The 16,249-nt window shown below is 42.3% G+C and overlaps 2 protein-coding genes across 3 annotated transcripts in view; both read left to right on the top strand.

Annotated features, from left to right (window-relative positions):
- Positions 1-16,249, top strand: part of LOC110332279 (hepatitis A virus cellular receptor 1 homolog) — a 42,132-nt gene that overhangs the window by 1,553 nt on the left and 24,330 nt on the right. The window lies entirely within an intron of this gene.
- LOC110331202 (hepatitis A virus cellular receptor 1 homolog) lies at positions 160-12,829 on the top strand. Its single transcript, XM_021211631.2, has 7 exons — positions 160-208; positions 1,553-1,894; positions 3,474-3,632; positions 6,738-6,787; positions 9,429-9,540; positions 10,394-10,430; positions 11,780-12,829. Exons 1-7 carry the CDS (start codon positions 160-162, stop codon positions 11,916-11,918), a joined length of 888 nt encoding a protein of 295 aa, XP_021067290.1. The 3' UTR covers positions 11,919-12,829.

Below are 16,249 nucleotides of genomic sequence, written 5' to 3'. Positions count from 1 at the left end.
GCCTCCTACTCCTTCTCCCCGGTAAGTGAGAGGTGGGGTGGGGGATGCCTGGGAGGATGGGGGTTCAGACAAATACATTCCCTGGGGGTGGAGTACAGGCTATACTGTGAGCAAAGAACCAGGGTGAAGCTGTAGCCCCAAAGATATTTCTTAACCCACATGAATTTCAAAATTTGTGGCTCAAATATAAGACCCACAGGGCTGTCAGGTAAGGGCTGAATATATGTGCATGCATGTATGTGCATGTAATCATCAATGCATGAGGTCTGCAGAAATGGCTTTCACTTGGCCCATATGCCATTGAAAAAGCCTCTTATTTTCAATTGTTTCATTAAAAATACTAATTGAAAACATCTATGATATAGAAGTAAGTAGTGAATCACATATTAATTTTTTGAGATGGGATCCAAGATAACAGGATAGACATCTGAAAATGACCTCACTCCAAGAGCTAAGATAATAGTTTTGAGTCCCTACTTCTGATTCTAAACCTTGCAATCTAATTCCTATCAAGTAGGACCATGAATGGTCATTAATTCTTTTTTTTTTTTTAATGTATGTGAGTATACTGAAGCTGTCTTCAGACACACCAGAAGAGGGCATCAGATTCCATTACAGATTGTTGTGAGCCACCATGTGGTTGCTGGGAATTGAACTCAAGACCTTTGGAAGAACAGTCAGTGCTCTTAACCACTGAGCCATCACTCATACATACATTTCAATAATTGTATTATGATAATATTTGTGAATATAACACAATATATTTGGGGAAAAAAATGGAGTGATGAGTGTCCCAGTGGGAAGTACACTCTCATTACACACTCATTTAATACAATGAGGAACATGCTTTCTCAGACCATCTCCCAAATGCCCAGGCTAGACCCAGGCTGGACAGGAACGTAGTGACCATTCAATGACTCTCACAGTTCAGTGTTCTGTGTTGTTCGCTTATTCCTTTCTTCCTGTGCTGGGATCCAACCCAGGGGCTGCCGTGGTCCAGGTGATCATGGCATCCTTGAGCTGCATCTTCAGCCCTCAGATTCCCCTCATGTGGAAGCAGCTGGTGATAGAGAAATCAGTCCATCCTCTCATAAAGTTGTTATTCTAGGTTTAAAATTTGCACGATTTAATCCTTGAATTAATATTCTGATTTTTGTGGTCTCATGTTATGAGTGTTGTTTAGTTTCTGGAATCTTATCAACACATAAAGAAGGAATCCCTGTTCAGGTTTGGTTTGGGTCCATTTTTGGTTTTGTTTAGGGTCAGCTTTGAGGACTGAACCTGAGGGATTTTATAAAACCCATTCTGAGCTTGGTCTGGTGGTGTGCACCTTTGATCCCATCATGGGAAGGTAGAGGCGGACAAATCACCATGAATTCAGGCAGTGTGTTCTACACAGAGTTTCAAATACCGAGGTCAGCTAATGTTACATAGTTGTTACAATAATCCCCAGTTGAGCCAGAAAGGAGAAATGGGAAAGAAATGAAGAAGTAAAATCAATTGTAGGAAAATATTGAGAGATCATTTTCTAACTCCTCTCTTTTGTCCACAGCTGCTGTGCATTCTTTCCCAGAAGTGCATGGAGTGGTGGGACACTCTGTCACACTGCCATGTATGTATCCAGTGTCTACTAGAAAGTTCTATATGTGCTGGGGCCGAGGGCCATGTGGTTACAATACATGTGGAGAAAGACTTATTGCAAGTGATGGATACAGTATCCAATATCGGGCAAACAATCGCTACCAGCTAAAGGGGCAGCTTCTTCAAGGAAATGCGTCCTTGACAATATTGCATCTCACTGAGAGTGACAGCGGTCACTACTGCTGCGGATTCCAAATGAAGGGATGGTATGGCATTAGAGAGATAATCACCCCCTTACTGCTCGTTCGACCAGGTAAACTTACCTTCTTTCTTTGCTTATTTTTTTTTATTTTATTTTATTTATATGAGTACACTGTAGCTGTCTTCAGACACACCAGAAGAGGGCATCAGATCTCATTACAGGTGGTTGTGAGCCACCATATGGTTGCTGGGATTTGAACTCAGGACTTTTGGAAGAGCAGTCAGTGCTCTTAACCGCTGGGCCATCTCTCCAGCCCCTTCCTTTGCTTATTCTTATTATTTAATGTTTGTAAACCAAGGCCTCTGTTTGCTAACAATTTGTTCTTTTCCCATAACAAAGAAACTAAGGTTCTTATACACATGCTTGCATTACACCCTTGCTTTTCAGGCTGGCCTCTGATGCCATGTTCTCCTGGGCCTCCTGCCACTAACTCTCTAGTGCTGAGAATACAAGTGAGTCCCCTCACACCCAGACTAAATTACCCGGTTGTATATACCATTTTGTGGCATGTGGTTCTCTGTTCCACTTTGTCCCTTGGGGTGTTCAGGCACAGCTGCACACCAGTTGGGAAAAAATAAAGTAGAATCCAGAGAGGGTGGTCAGCAGGACCTTGGTTGGTCCCTTGATATCCACACACTTGATATAACACAAATACACAAATACAGAAATAAATGCACATATTAAATTTAGGTCGGGGGGTTTACTCCCACAACTTGCCTATACATGGAAGAAACACTACAATTTTTTTTTTCTTTATTTCAAGGTAAAAACGCACTGGATTAAGGGATTGTACTGCATCCCCCATAAAGAAGAGTTCCAAAGCCATTGCTGCTTGTTCCTGAGGCTTTAGCTCTTAGGTTAGGCGCGAGGACAGGCAGATCACTTACAGGGAGCACGGGTGCTGACACAAAGGAGTCTGAGTGCTCCGCTGATGGTTTCCTTCCAGCACCATTTTGCCTCTGCTCTATCTTGGAACTCTGCACACTGAGACCATCAGTAGCTGTCTGTGTGCTACCGGCAAGTCCAATGCTGTTGGTTTGTGAGTTGCAGGCTGAACATGCCTAACCCAAAACCCCCAGTCTGCAGTGCTCCCAAATCTGAAAACTTTTGAGCACGGACTTGATAAGAAATATTTATCCTGCTTCCCGTAGATTTCAAGAAAACATAGAAGACAGTGCCCACATTCTGCCAAATGTGCAAATCTCCAATGTGTTGGGCTTTGTGTGCGATCTACATGCTAAGACGCAGGGCTGTAGTGTGTGTCCTCTCAGGGTTGACTGAAATGAGCACGCTGGGCCCGGAAACTGTGGGTGAAGTCAGGCACCACTGAGGGGAGTCCTAGCCCCTATACCTCTTCAGTCTCACAGATGCTTAGAGAGATCTGAGGAGCTGACATCTGTCATTCATAAAGTGTTCCCATGGAAGCCTGGTCTCTGTTCTCATCCATGGTGCCAGTGCAGCTGCCTCCTATTTGTGAGCCTCTCTCCACTGCCCCACCCTGCCACATCCTAGTTCAGAAGAGTTCAGAAGAGGAGCCTCTGCCTGGAGAAGATTCTGCAGGTGCAACAGTAGAAGCTCTTTTCTCTTCTTGCTTGACTGATCATTGATTCATCTTAATTTCCAAATCCAGAAATTTCCACGAGTCCACCAACAAGACTCTCAACTACAAGGCCCACAACTACAGGAAGACCCACAACTATTTCAACAAGATCCACACATGTACCAACATCAACCAGAGTCTCTACCTCTACTCCTCCAACATCAGCACACACACAGACTTACAAACCAGGTAAATCCCAATGTGTATCAGGGCCCAGAGTCCTTCTTATAAGAGAAGGTAGGACACACAGATACTGAGTCAAATCATAAGCGTACAATCAACAAAAAGTTTTGAACGGGGTCCTAAATAACAGCTTCACAAGGTCTGTGATTTTCCAGGCTCAAGCTGTGTTTACCCTTGGTTGTGTATCAGCTTGAAGATGGAGGACACCTCTCTCTCTTTATTAGATTTCCAGGAGATTCACTAGGAGCCAGGTATAGGTGGATCATTGTCCCAGGATAGCTGATAAGGATGGTGGGGAACTTGTCCGGCTGGAAATGACTCTCTGATGGAGAAACAGGGAATGATTGAGAACTAGGATCACTGTGGATCCTTTATGTCCATCCTGAAATTATCTCACACAGCTGAGGCCATACTTCAGTGAAGCTAACGGTTAGTGTTTTCTGAACACTAGGTAGGATACTACATGCTTTATGACACAATGTTCATTCTCAGCCTACTATCTGATACAGCTGTGGTCTATCCCTATTGTATAGTGACAGAAACTGACACAGAGTCAGAAAGTTGATGGTGGAGTTTATAAAGCTAGAAAGTGGCTGAGACTCTGCCCCTGATCACTTGAGCCGGAAACTGGTTCTTCTAACTCCAGGGCCAGGACTCCTGTTGTGGATACAGATATTTGGAGGGTTTGTTCTGTTTTTACATGCTCACAGGAAAGGGCTTCAGAACACCATCCTTTACAAAGAGGCAGTGGAAGCCTTGTAAGGTTTTTGATTTAAGCATCTTTTAATTCTTTAATGTAGCATGAAAAGTGCAAAATATATCCTTGGTGGGGGTGAAAAAACTCACATCAAATTTGAAGATTTTGGTAAAGGATTTCGTTGTGTCCAGATTGCAAAGATCCCCAAAGCGACACCAGGAACCACAACTCTGATGCAAGCACATGAGAGTCTTTATTTAAGCTGCATCTTGGGTCACAAACCCTCCTGATGGAACCGGATAGGAGAGTAGCCCCAGTTCTAGGTGATGGGGGTTTATGAACGAAAAGGCCACAAGCAGGGGAATTCCAAGCCCTGGCATTACATGAGAGGGTAAAGGAATGTTGGTCTTTAAGCTATGATGTTGGTTTACAGCATCTGGTTAAACCACAAGGAGGGAGCCTACATCAAAAAGGTGCATCGTGACCTAGGAATGACGTACGTTTACCAAGCCCACCCTGTTGATATCAGCTAGCTGCAGCCACTATGTCTATTTTGCTACTGCCAGGGACATTTTGTGATTTTTCTCAGACCTCAAGGGTGGGGGAGCCATGCCTCTCTAAGCTAACTTAGAATGGAGTCTTAAGAACAAAATGGAGTTTATTCTGCTACCTCAGTCCTTTCAGTTTATCCTGCTCATGCATTTGAGTAAAGCTCTGAGGTTAATATTTCAAATTGCCTACAGGTAAGAGTTCATATTCAATATTAATGGGTAGTAATGTGACTTAAGGATTGGAAAAGCCTGTCATCCTGAAGGCAAGGTTGGGTCAACCCTTCTATATCCAGGAGTGACGTGATCTATGTTCGAGAGGTTTCCAAAGATTCCTAAAACCCATCCATAACCTGAGGTAGAGATCCATTCTGTAAAGCAGAAGAAGCCTCACAGGTTTTTTCAATAGAGGGAGCCTGCGTGTGCACATTTGTAACTCAATATTCTTAGAAGATGGTTGTCTCTGGTTCCCCCATTCCCATGTGTGCTATGTTTTACCAGTATATTGTTCCCGGGTGTGAGGAAGACAGAGGGAGTATGAAGGGCAGATCTTTCTCTGTGATGCCCTGTCACCTAACCCTCATCAAAGTAAGGCTCCCCAGAGTGGAGCCGAGAGCAGAGAAAGTCTATCTCTGGTTTCCTTGAGACTCCTGGCACTTTGATCTTGTGCCTTTAGGCTCCTGGGCTAAGTCCTTGCTGTGCCCATATCAACCCTCCATTGGTAAATGTTTTCCAAAAGCAAGAAATATAAGGATTGAAAGGGATTTCAGTAATCACATGGCCCACCAACTGCCTTGGCTAGCTGTGCCTGCCCAGAGTCTTATATACTATCTCATTGATTATTTCATATCAATTAATGTCACTGCTAGGTTGGGAAAACTCTAAAGTTCCTCTTAGGAAATACACAATTAATCCACCTTTCAATTTATCCACCAATACTAGCCACATTTCTTTTGACAAGTTGTTGAACATTTCTCATTAGAGATATGATATTGTTAAAGTGAACTCCACAGTATTCACTCTCCTCACCACATCGTTCATCACATAACAATAATAACATCACCTGTGTTTTCCAACACAGTGTTGAATGCTCAAGTGTGCATTCCTAAGTGCTTCTGTCAGGACCTTGAGGACGAAGTAAGGTCACTTGACTAATGAATGTGATCAGCATTAAACTCAAATTTTGTCTGATTCAACCTCACCCTACTGAGTCACTTACTCTGATGCCTGGAAGGGCTTACTTAAGGGCCTAAGTGCCAAACAAAGCCTAGACTGTAGATGTTGCCTAAACCTAGCCATTGCCTTTGGCTGCTTGGAAGGGCTCTGCCAATGAGTAAAATATAAATACTGGAAAGTAGGAAGGGTGGAGGCCTAGGAGTCATTCAAAGGGCAGGGCCAGCTTTGGCGGTTGTTAGGGACTCCCACAGACCTGCAAGATTTCCATTCATTGTATGGGTGCTGGGGGGGGGGGTGACCCACAGAGTTGTCTGTCATTTGCAAAAACTAGAAATATGTACTCATCTGATGTGTGCTTCTTCATCTGTAAATGCAGTTAAATGAATTCTTGTCAGAATGTTATAATCCTTATATGCCCCAGATACTCAGTGGAAAGAGGATTCTGTATTTCATTCATAGACACACAGAAACAATGAAAACAATATATTCTTTGTTACAAAATAGACAATTCAAAATACTATGAAGATCTAAATGTTCAAACCCTGCTGCTCAGTGACTCTACTGCGGTATTAAGCCTTAATCCTCACAAGGTTTAAGACATATTTGCCTTGTAGATAATATTACTGATTTACAGATAAAAAAAATTCTAAATTCTTGTATTTGCAATTAATTTTTCCTCCTGTTGACCAGACTGGAATAACACTGTGACATCCTCAGACAACTCTTGGAATAATAACACCGTAAGTATTTCTCCCTAATTTATTGGCCATGTTCCTCCGTATATCTTTCGGGAAGCACATGGTATTTAACAATCGTCTCTAATATTAGTCTACAGTCATTTGTATCAAAATAGAAGAAGAATAAAAGAAAGAAAGCCAGATTTAGTGGTCTATTCCTTAATTTTTAGACTCAAGAAGTTAATGCAAGATATCAAATTTTTGAGGACAGCTTGGACCATTTGGTTATGTGGTAAGGCCTTGCTAATAAATGAAATCACACACACACACACACACACACACACACATATGAAGAGTTTGAGGCTTTCAATGGGTGTTCCTTTAGGAACACCTAATCCTGTTTTTCTACCCACGTGGAGCCATAGGCCCTACCTATGGACAGTCAGAACATAACAATGAGATGCTGGTTGTAAGACTCTTTTGTTTGTTTTTTGAGGCAGGGTCTCATCTAGTCCAACTGATCTTGAACTTACCACATAGCTGAGGATGACCCTGAACTTCTGATCGTACTGCCTCTATCTTCCAAGTGCTGAAATCATAGTTGTGGATGCCACTATAACTACCCGCTCCGTTGAGATATCACCTCATTTAGTAGCTCAGGCTGGCCCGCAACTCCTAATCTTCCTTCTTCAGCCTACTGAGAACTTAGATGACAGGCCTGTGTCATCTTGCCCAGCCAAACACTAAAATAAACAAACAAACAAACAAAAACAAACAACAACAAAAACCTAATGACATTAGCACCCAGGGGTCTAGCAGATATAGGAAGAATCTGTATATATTGGTTAGGTATCAGAAACCATTATGTACATTTCGCTAAGGGCCCAGAATGTGGTGGTTAGGTATAAAACAAAACAGGTTGTCTTGCCATCAGTCACTTGTGAAACAATCATGGTAATAGCAAGGGGGAACAATTTAGAGTTAAGTTCAAAACAAGTAGTAGAAGGATTGACTCTGAAGATGTCAAACAGTCTCTCGGTGCATTGAAAATGATGCACAGCAGTACACAGCATTGTTTTGGGGTGTTTGTTTAGGTCTCTGAGACAGAATACCATGTAGCTCAGGCTGGATGGAAATTGTTCTGTACCTGGAAAGGATCTTGGCTTCCCAACCCTCCTGCTTCCACATCTCAGGTTCTGAAAGTAAGGTGTGCTTCCCCATGCCTAGCAACAGCAGCATAGATCTTGACTCAGTAAATCAACTTCCTGGCCATATCTCATGAAACATTAAAGGAAGTTTGTGAAGATGAATGAGAAAGGATTAGGAATCAGGAAAATGTTATGATGTAGATAGATGTTCATGTTGGCATGGTAACACGGCTGTGATCCCAGCAGCTATATGCAGGAGGATCAGAGTTTCAGCATCATTGCTAACTAGTGAGGTCCAGACCAGCCTAGGATGCGGAAGACCCTGTCAGAATAACAAACAAACCATGTTTTCTTCTATATTCCCCAGGGTATTTGCCAAGAATCACCTGAGAGTACCTTACCCAAGAACTCCACTGAGCATGTCATTTGTAGCTGTAGAGACGGAGCTCGCAGAGCTTAGCTAAGGTGTCCGTGGTCTCACTGACTAAGCAGAGGAGCTGGGGTTGTGATCCAGAGATGAGGCTCATTCATGGGCAAAGACCTGATCTCAGGTCTGCTTCCTGCAGTTAAACCCATGTCTGAGGGCCTGCTTAGGGCTAGTAGATCAGTGCTGAGCTATGACAGGGCCAAAGCTGATGTCCTGCCTGTCTCATGCTTATTCCAGTAGGAGATGATGCCAGGTCACCTGCCCCAGGACACTGGAAGAGATTCTGCATTTGTGTCTGATCACATGCTGTTAATCAGGCTGCAGCTATGAGTATAAGCTTTTTAGGTTTTTAATTTTAGGAAGTTATTAAATATAATTCCATCATTTCCTCCTTTATTCTCCTGGTCCAAACTTTCCCATATATTCCCTTCACTTTCTTTTTGATTCATGATTTGTAGTTCTTTAATTGTTGATATGTGTGCATATAATATATACATACTGTTTTATATATAAATTGTATACTACACATATTCCTAAAATCATAAATATAACCTGCCCAGTATGAATAATGTTATTCGTATGTGTATGTTTTCAAGACTACCATTTGGTATTAGAATTTTATAAAGATTTAAAATCTTGAATTGTATTCACAAATAGAGTCTGTGATAACAGACCAGGACCAACCAGCAGATGAGCACATGGAGAGCAAGATTTAGAGACGAGTCATTTTTCCCTTCACTATCATAAGATGATACATTTATGGAATACACTACTACTGACTATTAAAGCAGATATAATCAAATAAATGATATATCAACCCACATTAAGCATGCAGTCAGATCCTTGGCTGAGTTGTACACACATGTCATCATCTTGAGCAGCATAGAACACCTGTCTATCATCCTTGAAGACACTTTGAATTCTCATGTCTCCACGTTCCATTGCCCATTACTGCCTCAGATCCTTGGATCTTGCTGCAAATTCTAGACTTGCCCCAGGCCAGTGAAAATGAAGATCTAGATTTAAGGTCTAGTTTGTGTTTTCTGATCGTTGATGCCCCTTTGGTTTGCTATTTATTTACTGATTTGTCTATTTATTACTACTGTTATTTTATTTATTGTTTCCTTAGGAAGCAATCCCTCCACAGAAGCCACACAAAAACCTGACTAAGGGCTTGTATGTTGGCATCTGCATTGCAGTCCTGCTGCTGCTGCTGCTTGTGGGCACTGTGGTTATCATCAGTAAGTAATTTCTTGACTGTCCCCAAGGAAGGAGAACCAGGGTTCTCAGTCCTTATGACTGCCTTTAAGCAAGTGTACATGCCATAGGGGTTTTGAGTTCACCTGACTTTTATATGACCAGATCCACGATGGTAAGGCAGCCACTCCCTGAGGGATGTGCTAGCTTACAAAGTACTCCAGGCACTAGTTTGTGGTGAGTGCTAAGTGATCTTGGACCAATGCTACTGTGTCTCAAGACCCCTGGTCTGGAAAACTCTGGCAGTTGGAAGCAGACCTGATTTTGAGAGCGAGATCCATGGCAGGCAATTTTATGCAGGGCAATATTTTCTCAAAAGACAAACAAATAAAAAGCAATCAAGAATATGCCTGTCAAAATTTGGGGTGTTTCCCTCTAACTATTTACAACATGTTTATCTGAAATCTTTATTTATGCTAGCTCTAGTATCAAGTGCCTATTATCTCAGCATTCCAATTCTATGGTTAGACACCATATCAGATGGTGCCTAACAGGGAGAATTACTTGGAATTTGAGTAAAATGCCATAAATGTGTTGTCTTCCTCAGTCTAAAGTTGTTTATTCTCCCCTCAAAAACGTGTTCTCCCGCAGCCCATTGGAAATATGCACAGTTCATTGTGAACAGGACTTTACAATGTCAGTCTTACAACTTAGGCTACGTGGGTGAATATCCTAAACAATGTACAGCACAGGAAGGAATTACCCAAAGTTACCCAGGGGTGGATCAATTGAAAACAGAAACCGTATCTTTGATTAGAAGAAAATATCATGAATGTTTCTGATTTCAGTTCAACTTTGCTTTCAACCTCTCTCACCATCCTTCTCCCACCCCTTTAGGGTACATGGTTAGGAAAAAGAAGTCGGGATCTCTGAGGTAAGCTCACATGGATTGTGTTGGAACTCACTGTCTTAAGAATTCCTCTCTGTGCTCTTTAGCCACTAAATTATTCTTTACTGATTGATGTGTTGATCAGTTGGTTGATTTGAGACAGGGTCTTATTACATGACCCAGAGAGACCTGACACTTTCCATGTAGCCTAGGCCAGACTGGAACTCACAAACCTCCTGCTGCAGACTCTTTAGTTCTGGGATTGTAGGTGTGGTCCATGACGTTTGGCTCCCATTTTTTACCTTGGTTCCAAAAGTAAAGTTTAATAAGCCCCCCCCATAACTTTGTTTGTTTGTTTGTTTTGTTTTCTCTATGAAGCTGTGGTTGTCCAGGAATCAATTTGTAGATCAGGTTGGCCTCGAACTCAGATCTATCTGCCCCCGCCCCTGCCTCCTGAGTGCTGAGATTAAAACACTGGGCCACCACCTCCTGGCAAGTCCCTTTCTTGCTATCCTTGCTTCTCAAAGATATTTTCCGCATTTTGTATTTCCTAACATTTATGGCATTATGGCTGTTGGGATGGACCAGCCACAAATACCAACATTCCTCTCTCCAGATTAATTTCATCCAGTTCAGTGCCTGATGATTTTATTTTGCAGTGTATATGAATGTATGTCATACAGGTGGTTTTTGAAATTATGTCACAGACACAAACCCCTGTGAAAAGGCATTGTGTTGTTTTAAATGTTTTTCTACTTTATACTTAATGTTAGAGGGTGTAGATTCTATGCAAGTTTAACCAACCTTTCTTTAAAAAAGAACTCCTTATTATTGGATGCATCATGTCTTAGCTGGGGGATAGTGTGTCATGGCACCTGTGGAGGTCAGAGGACAAAATTGTGGAGCTGTTTCTTTCCTTCCACTGTTCCATGGTTCCAGGATTAAAATTCAGGTTACCAAGCTCTCCTAAACCTTACTAAAGCAACACAGTCCAAAGCAAATACAGGAATCATCCAGTTTTTAATCCGGTTCCAAATGCGCATCCTAATCGGGTACCTGCTTGGATGCTAGTTATGTTGTCTGTCTTCCTACATCTCCCATGTATGAGTTCTATTACAAAAGTAATTTGAAAATTCCAATATGAGCTGCTTTGAAGAAAATAATTCTTAGTTGTATGATTAAACAAACTTTTCTCTGACTTATTACCAAGGCCCTGTGTGGTACTATTTTCTGTTAAAGTTTTTGTGCATGGGGCTCCTATATTCCAGAGTATGTACCATAAATGTTCTGATCAGACACTAAAGAGGATCTCCTGTTTTTCAATCTCTCTCTCTCTCTCTCTCTCTCTCTCTCTCTCTCTCTCTCTCTCTCTCTCTCTTTCTCTCTCTCTCCAGCTTCCCTGTGTCTAAGATCAGACCTTTGCAGAACACAGTGGTTGTACAGTCCAAAGGTGAAGACAAGATCTACATTATTGAAGACACTGCTAACCCTGGAGAACAGTCCCAGTGGCCCTCGGAGGCGCCTTCTGCCTGAGATTACAGAGATTGTCACAGATATCACAAACACCTATCACAGCTCCAGGGCGGTGTTGGTTCTTCCGGCTGTAATGGAGAGAGTAACCCTTGACTGTGTACACTCAGAACTTAAGGTTAACATCATCCTAATTCTTGTATCAGCACCACCTCAGTGTCTCCACTCACTGCAGTGATTCTTTCAAGTGTGAATGTTTTGTTTTGTTTTTGATTCAACACAATTACCAGTAATACAGAAATAGTCTTGGTTATTTAAACCATCACAAGAGGAAATATTTAAAAGTTAAAAATAGTGTGTGGGGGTGGACAGGAAGTCCTGATTTCAGAAGAACTTTGTAATCATGTTTTATGTATTTTGTCATACTTTGAAATGTCACTTTCCCCATCTTTCCCAAAGGTCTTTAATCACAGGAACATGGAGGTTTAAAGGGAATCTAATGTTGCTTTTTAGAGGTTGCAAATTTCTCATACCTCTGGAAATAAGATCATTTATTATGCAGTTGATCTTAGCATAAGGATGGGTGTTTCATATTAGGAGCGGTTACCATGGTGAATATGGACCAGGCACACATCAGGGGAAGAAGATAATGGACCAAGGGATTCAGTTTATTGATGCTATTTCTACTCCACTCCTGTCTTGATGCTCACTGTTCCAGAACTTACCCACTAGGAGATGCTAGGAGGAGACAGTGAAGAAATGAAAGAGCACAGGACACTGGCTCTCTGCTGAAAGAAGTCCTATGGCAGGTGTGACAGTGTTTGGGACTATCACGGTTTCCTTCAGACTTCTAAATTTCTAAATTGTCTTCAGGACACGTTTATATTTAAAATTATTTCAGAAAGACAACACATTTTTTGTAATGAATCAGTTTGTCACAATAAAATAGAAAATTTAGTTTTCCAAGAGTTAACAAAAGCTGTTGTACTGTTATCTCCATTGCACTTTGGTTGTTTAGAAGAGCAGATTGGCTAAAAGCTTTTCATTTCTATTTCAGTCTGAGTGATCCCTGACACCAGATCAGAGACATTAAGGCCCTGGTATCCAGGGAGACCAGGGTGCTGGTTCTCGGTCTACATTTCCAGTGTTGTCCTAAAGACATTCAAGGAAATGAATATCTGTCTGGTTGTTTGGTTGCTGGTTGTTTTTGTATTTGGGGGGGGGTGTTTTTTTGTATACGTTTGGAATTTTTGCAAAGTCAAATAGTGGATTGTTGCATTCTCGAGTCCCATAATAGAGCTTCCCTCGTCTGCTCTAAGAATTACTCTGTTTAAACTACAGTGTTTTCTATTTCTTAAATTTGCACCAAGTACGCATCAAAGGAGGGTTTTTAGCAATGACAGCCCTGATTTGTAGCTTTCCTGGAAAGACTGGATCGTGATGGCACAGGAGGTCTGGTCTGCAGCTTGGTTTTAAAAGTAGTATGGAGAGGTCAAACCTATTCCACCTTAGCCTTCATCTTAAAGGAAAAGAAAAGTTTAAGAAAATGATCTACAACTAAACCCAAGCTACACCCAAGTACCAGGAAGGGCCCCACGGCCTGTCCTTGGCCCATAACCCAGAGTTACTCCCAAACTACTTCCTAGCAACAGTCAATCAAAGGTGATTCTGATTGTTTCAGATGTACTTTCTGACCATTGTGATTGTCATAGTCTTGCTTCTGAGTACCCACCTGTGAGCTGACAGTACTCATTCTCTTAGATGCTCATCAGGCTGGACACCCCCCCCACACACACTTGCTCCTATTCTACTTGTCTTAGTTAGGGTTTCTATTCCTGCACAAACATCATGACCAAGAAGCAAGTTGGGGAGGAAAGGGTTTATTCAGCTTACATTTCCATACTGCTGTTGATCACCAAAGGATGCAGGACTGGAACTCAATCAAGCAGGTCAGAAAGCAGGAGCTGATGCAGAGGCCATGGAGGGATGTTTTTTACTGGCTTGCCTCCCCTGGCTTGCTCAGCCTGCTCTCTTATAGAACCCAAGACTACCAGCCCAGAGATGGCACCACCCATAAGGGGCCCTCCCCACTTGATCACTAGTTGAGAAAATACCTTACAGCTGGATCTCATGTAGGCTTTCCTCAACTAAAGCTCCTTTCTCTGTGATAATTCCAGCTGTGTCAAGTTGACACAAAATTAGCCAGTGCACTACTATAAAGCTCTTTCCAAATGAGGGTTCAGAGCTGCTTGTCCAAAACATCCTATGGGTTAGCAGTGAGTAAGGCCAAACTCAAGTGTAAAATAAAGAGACCCTAACAGGATCCTATTGGTATTGGTTCCTTGGTGGTCCTTTGAGGTTCATAAACATTTCTTAGCACAACAATATTAGAAGTTAAACTTTTTCACATGTGTCTTTTATTCAGTCATCTTACTTTATCTTTGTGATTAGCTGGAGGAGAGTGTAGGTGTAGAAGTTTGGGGAAATATCAAGGCCTCATCAAGTCCTGTACTTTGTCACTTTGGCCCCTCAGCTGAGTCATCTGGAGAGCTGAAAACTGTCCCCGGGCCCACTCACTGCAGTCTCGAGTTGTCAGCTACCGGTGTCCTAAGTGTTCAACTTCTCTGGATGATTTGTGTGTGTGGCTCAGACTAAACCCGCTGACCTAGGGAGACTCAGAGGACAGAATGCCTTCATGATGTCTGAATAAATCCTCTGGAAGAACATAAAATGCACAAAATGGAATAGCACAATACCAGCAATGGGCGAGGGCAGGTGTACAACCAAGTTGTGAACAGGGTGTGAGGTCAGTGAGAGCAGTTCTGCCCCAGGTCTGGCTTCCAGGAGGTAGTGTTGGGAACAAGAAGTCTGAGTGCTCCCATGCATCTGTGAGGCTCCCCAGGAAGCTGGTGCACAGCTGTTAGCTGACTCTGTCCCTGGGCCTTCTAAGGACTCAGTGTTTCATCACAAAGACCACTAAAAAAAAAAAAAATAGAGGCAATAAAGAAAATCCCCACTGTGCTTTGGGGAGATGCTCTAAGGTGACCCCAAATTCCCAGCACTTCAGAATGCTGGCTGTCTTCACTAGTTTTGCACCTGCAGTAACCTTAAAATATTTTGATGATGACCCAGTCATAATTTTTAGGAAATTTTGTTTTTTAAGAATAGTATTATGCTCACAGCAAAACTAAGTGGAAAGTACAGAGAATTTTTTATAAACCACCTTCCCCAACATACACAGCCATACACACATGCTGACTGAGAAAGAGAAAGAGATAGGGCAAGAGAAAAGGAATTGGTAGAGGAAGGAGAGGAAGAGATGGGTGGAGGAGAGGAAGAGAGGAGAGAGGAAGCAGGAGAAGGGAGAGAGACCTTGTCAGCATCAGCATCTCCCATCATTGTGGCACAGATATCAAGACTGATGAACCAGTTTTGGCACAATTGTCAACTGAAGTCTAGAGTCTCCTTCTCTTGCTCTTGTGTATTCTGAGTTTTGACAAATGTATAATAACAGGGATCAACCATTATTGCTTCATAGCAAATAGTGTGTGACAGGCCAGGCAAAAACCTCAGAAGTGCCACATTCCCAGGCTTTACAATGAACAAGAGATCCCTCCAGAATCTGCTCCACTCATTGTCTCAGGCTCAGAGGCACCAAACTCTGGTCTCCTTGATAATTGATGATATCCGTCCTGACTCTGAAGAAGTCATCCAGTCAACCCTCCCTCTCCTAAATCTCAACTATGATTTTTTGTTTCTTTGTGGTTCTTGTTTGGTTTTTAAGAGTTTTACGTGTGTGTGTGTATGTGTGTGTGTGTGTGTGTGTGTGTGCCTGCCCATGGAGACCATAAAATAGTATCCAATCTCCTGGAACCAGAAATGCAGCACTTCACATGGGTGCTAGGAATAGAACCGGTGTCTTCAGTAAGAACAGCAATGGCCCTCACAGCTGAGCCATCTCAACAGCCCTGGGGTTTTACTTTTTTCGAGATAGATCCTTCCTATACAGTAGGTGAGCCTCTAACTTGAGATTCTTCTGCCTCAGTACCTTGAGTGCAGAGATAGTGTGTGTGCGACCATGGCCAGCATAGCTCCAGACTATAATGAATACCATTTATTTCATTGCTGGATGAAAATAAAGGTTGTTGATTCATGTGCTGTAGGAGACAGTTTTATAAGTTTCCAAGGTCTGGCAACTGAGCTAACTGCAGTGAGTATTCATGTGCAGAGATTCTGCGCATATGTCAGATGAGTTTTAACTGATATGGGTACCCAGAGTGCAGGGAGATTAGAGATCGCCTCTCTGTGAGCCTGCTCTTTCCCATCTTGCAAGATGGCGGGTGAAAAGGCGCCTGATAAAAAGGAGAAGAAACCTGCAGCCAAGAAGGCTGGCG

The sequence above is a fragment of the Mus pahari genome, chromosome 14 (genome assembly GCF_900095145.1).
Source record: "Mus pahari chromosome 14, PAHARI_EIJ_v1.1, whole genome shotgun sequence".
In the NCBI taxonomy this organism is placed as follows: domain Eukaryota; kingdom Metazoa; phylum Chordata; class Mammalia; order Rodentia; family Muridae; genus Mus; species Mus pahari.
The sequence above is the reverse complement of the archived record's forward strand: the minus strand, read 5'-3'. Positions and strand labels throughout refer to the sequence as shown.

Bases quoted from the DNA above. Each gene is read 5' to 3' on its own strand.
- LOC110331202 (XM_021211631.2), top strand. From the start codon at position 160: ATGAATTTCAAAATTTGTGGCTCAAATATAAGACCCACAGGGCTGTCA. The intron at 209-1,552 runs GTAAGGGCTGAA...TTTTGTCCACAG, and splicing joins AAGACCCACAGGGCTGTCAG to CTGCTGTGCATTCTTTCCCA. The intron at 10,431-11,779 runs GTAAGCTCACAT...CTCTCTCTCCAG, and splicing joins AAGAAGTCGGGATCTCTGAG to CTTCCCTGTGTCTAAGATCA.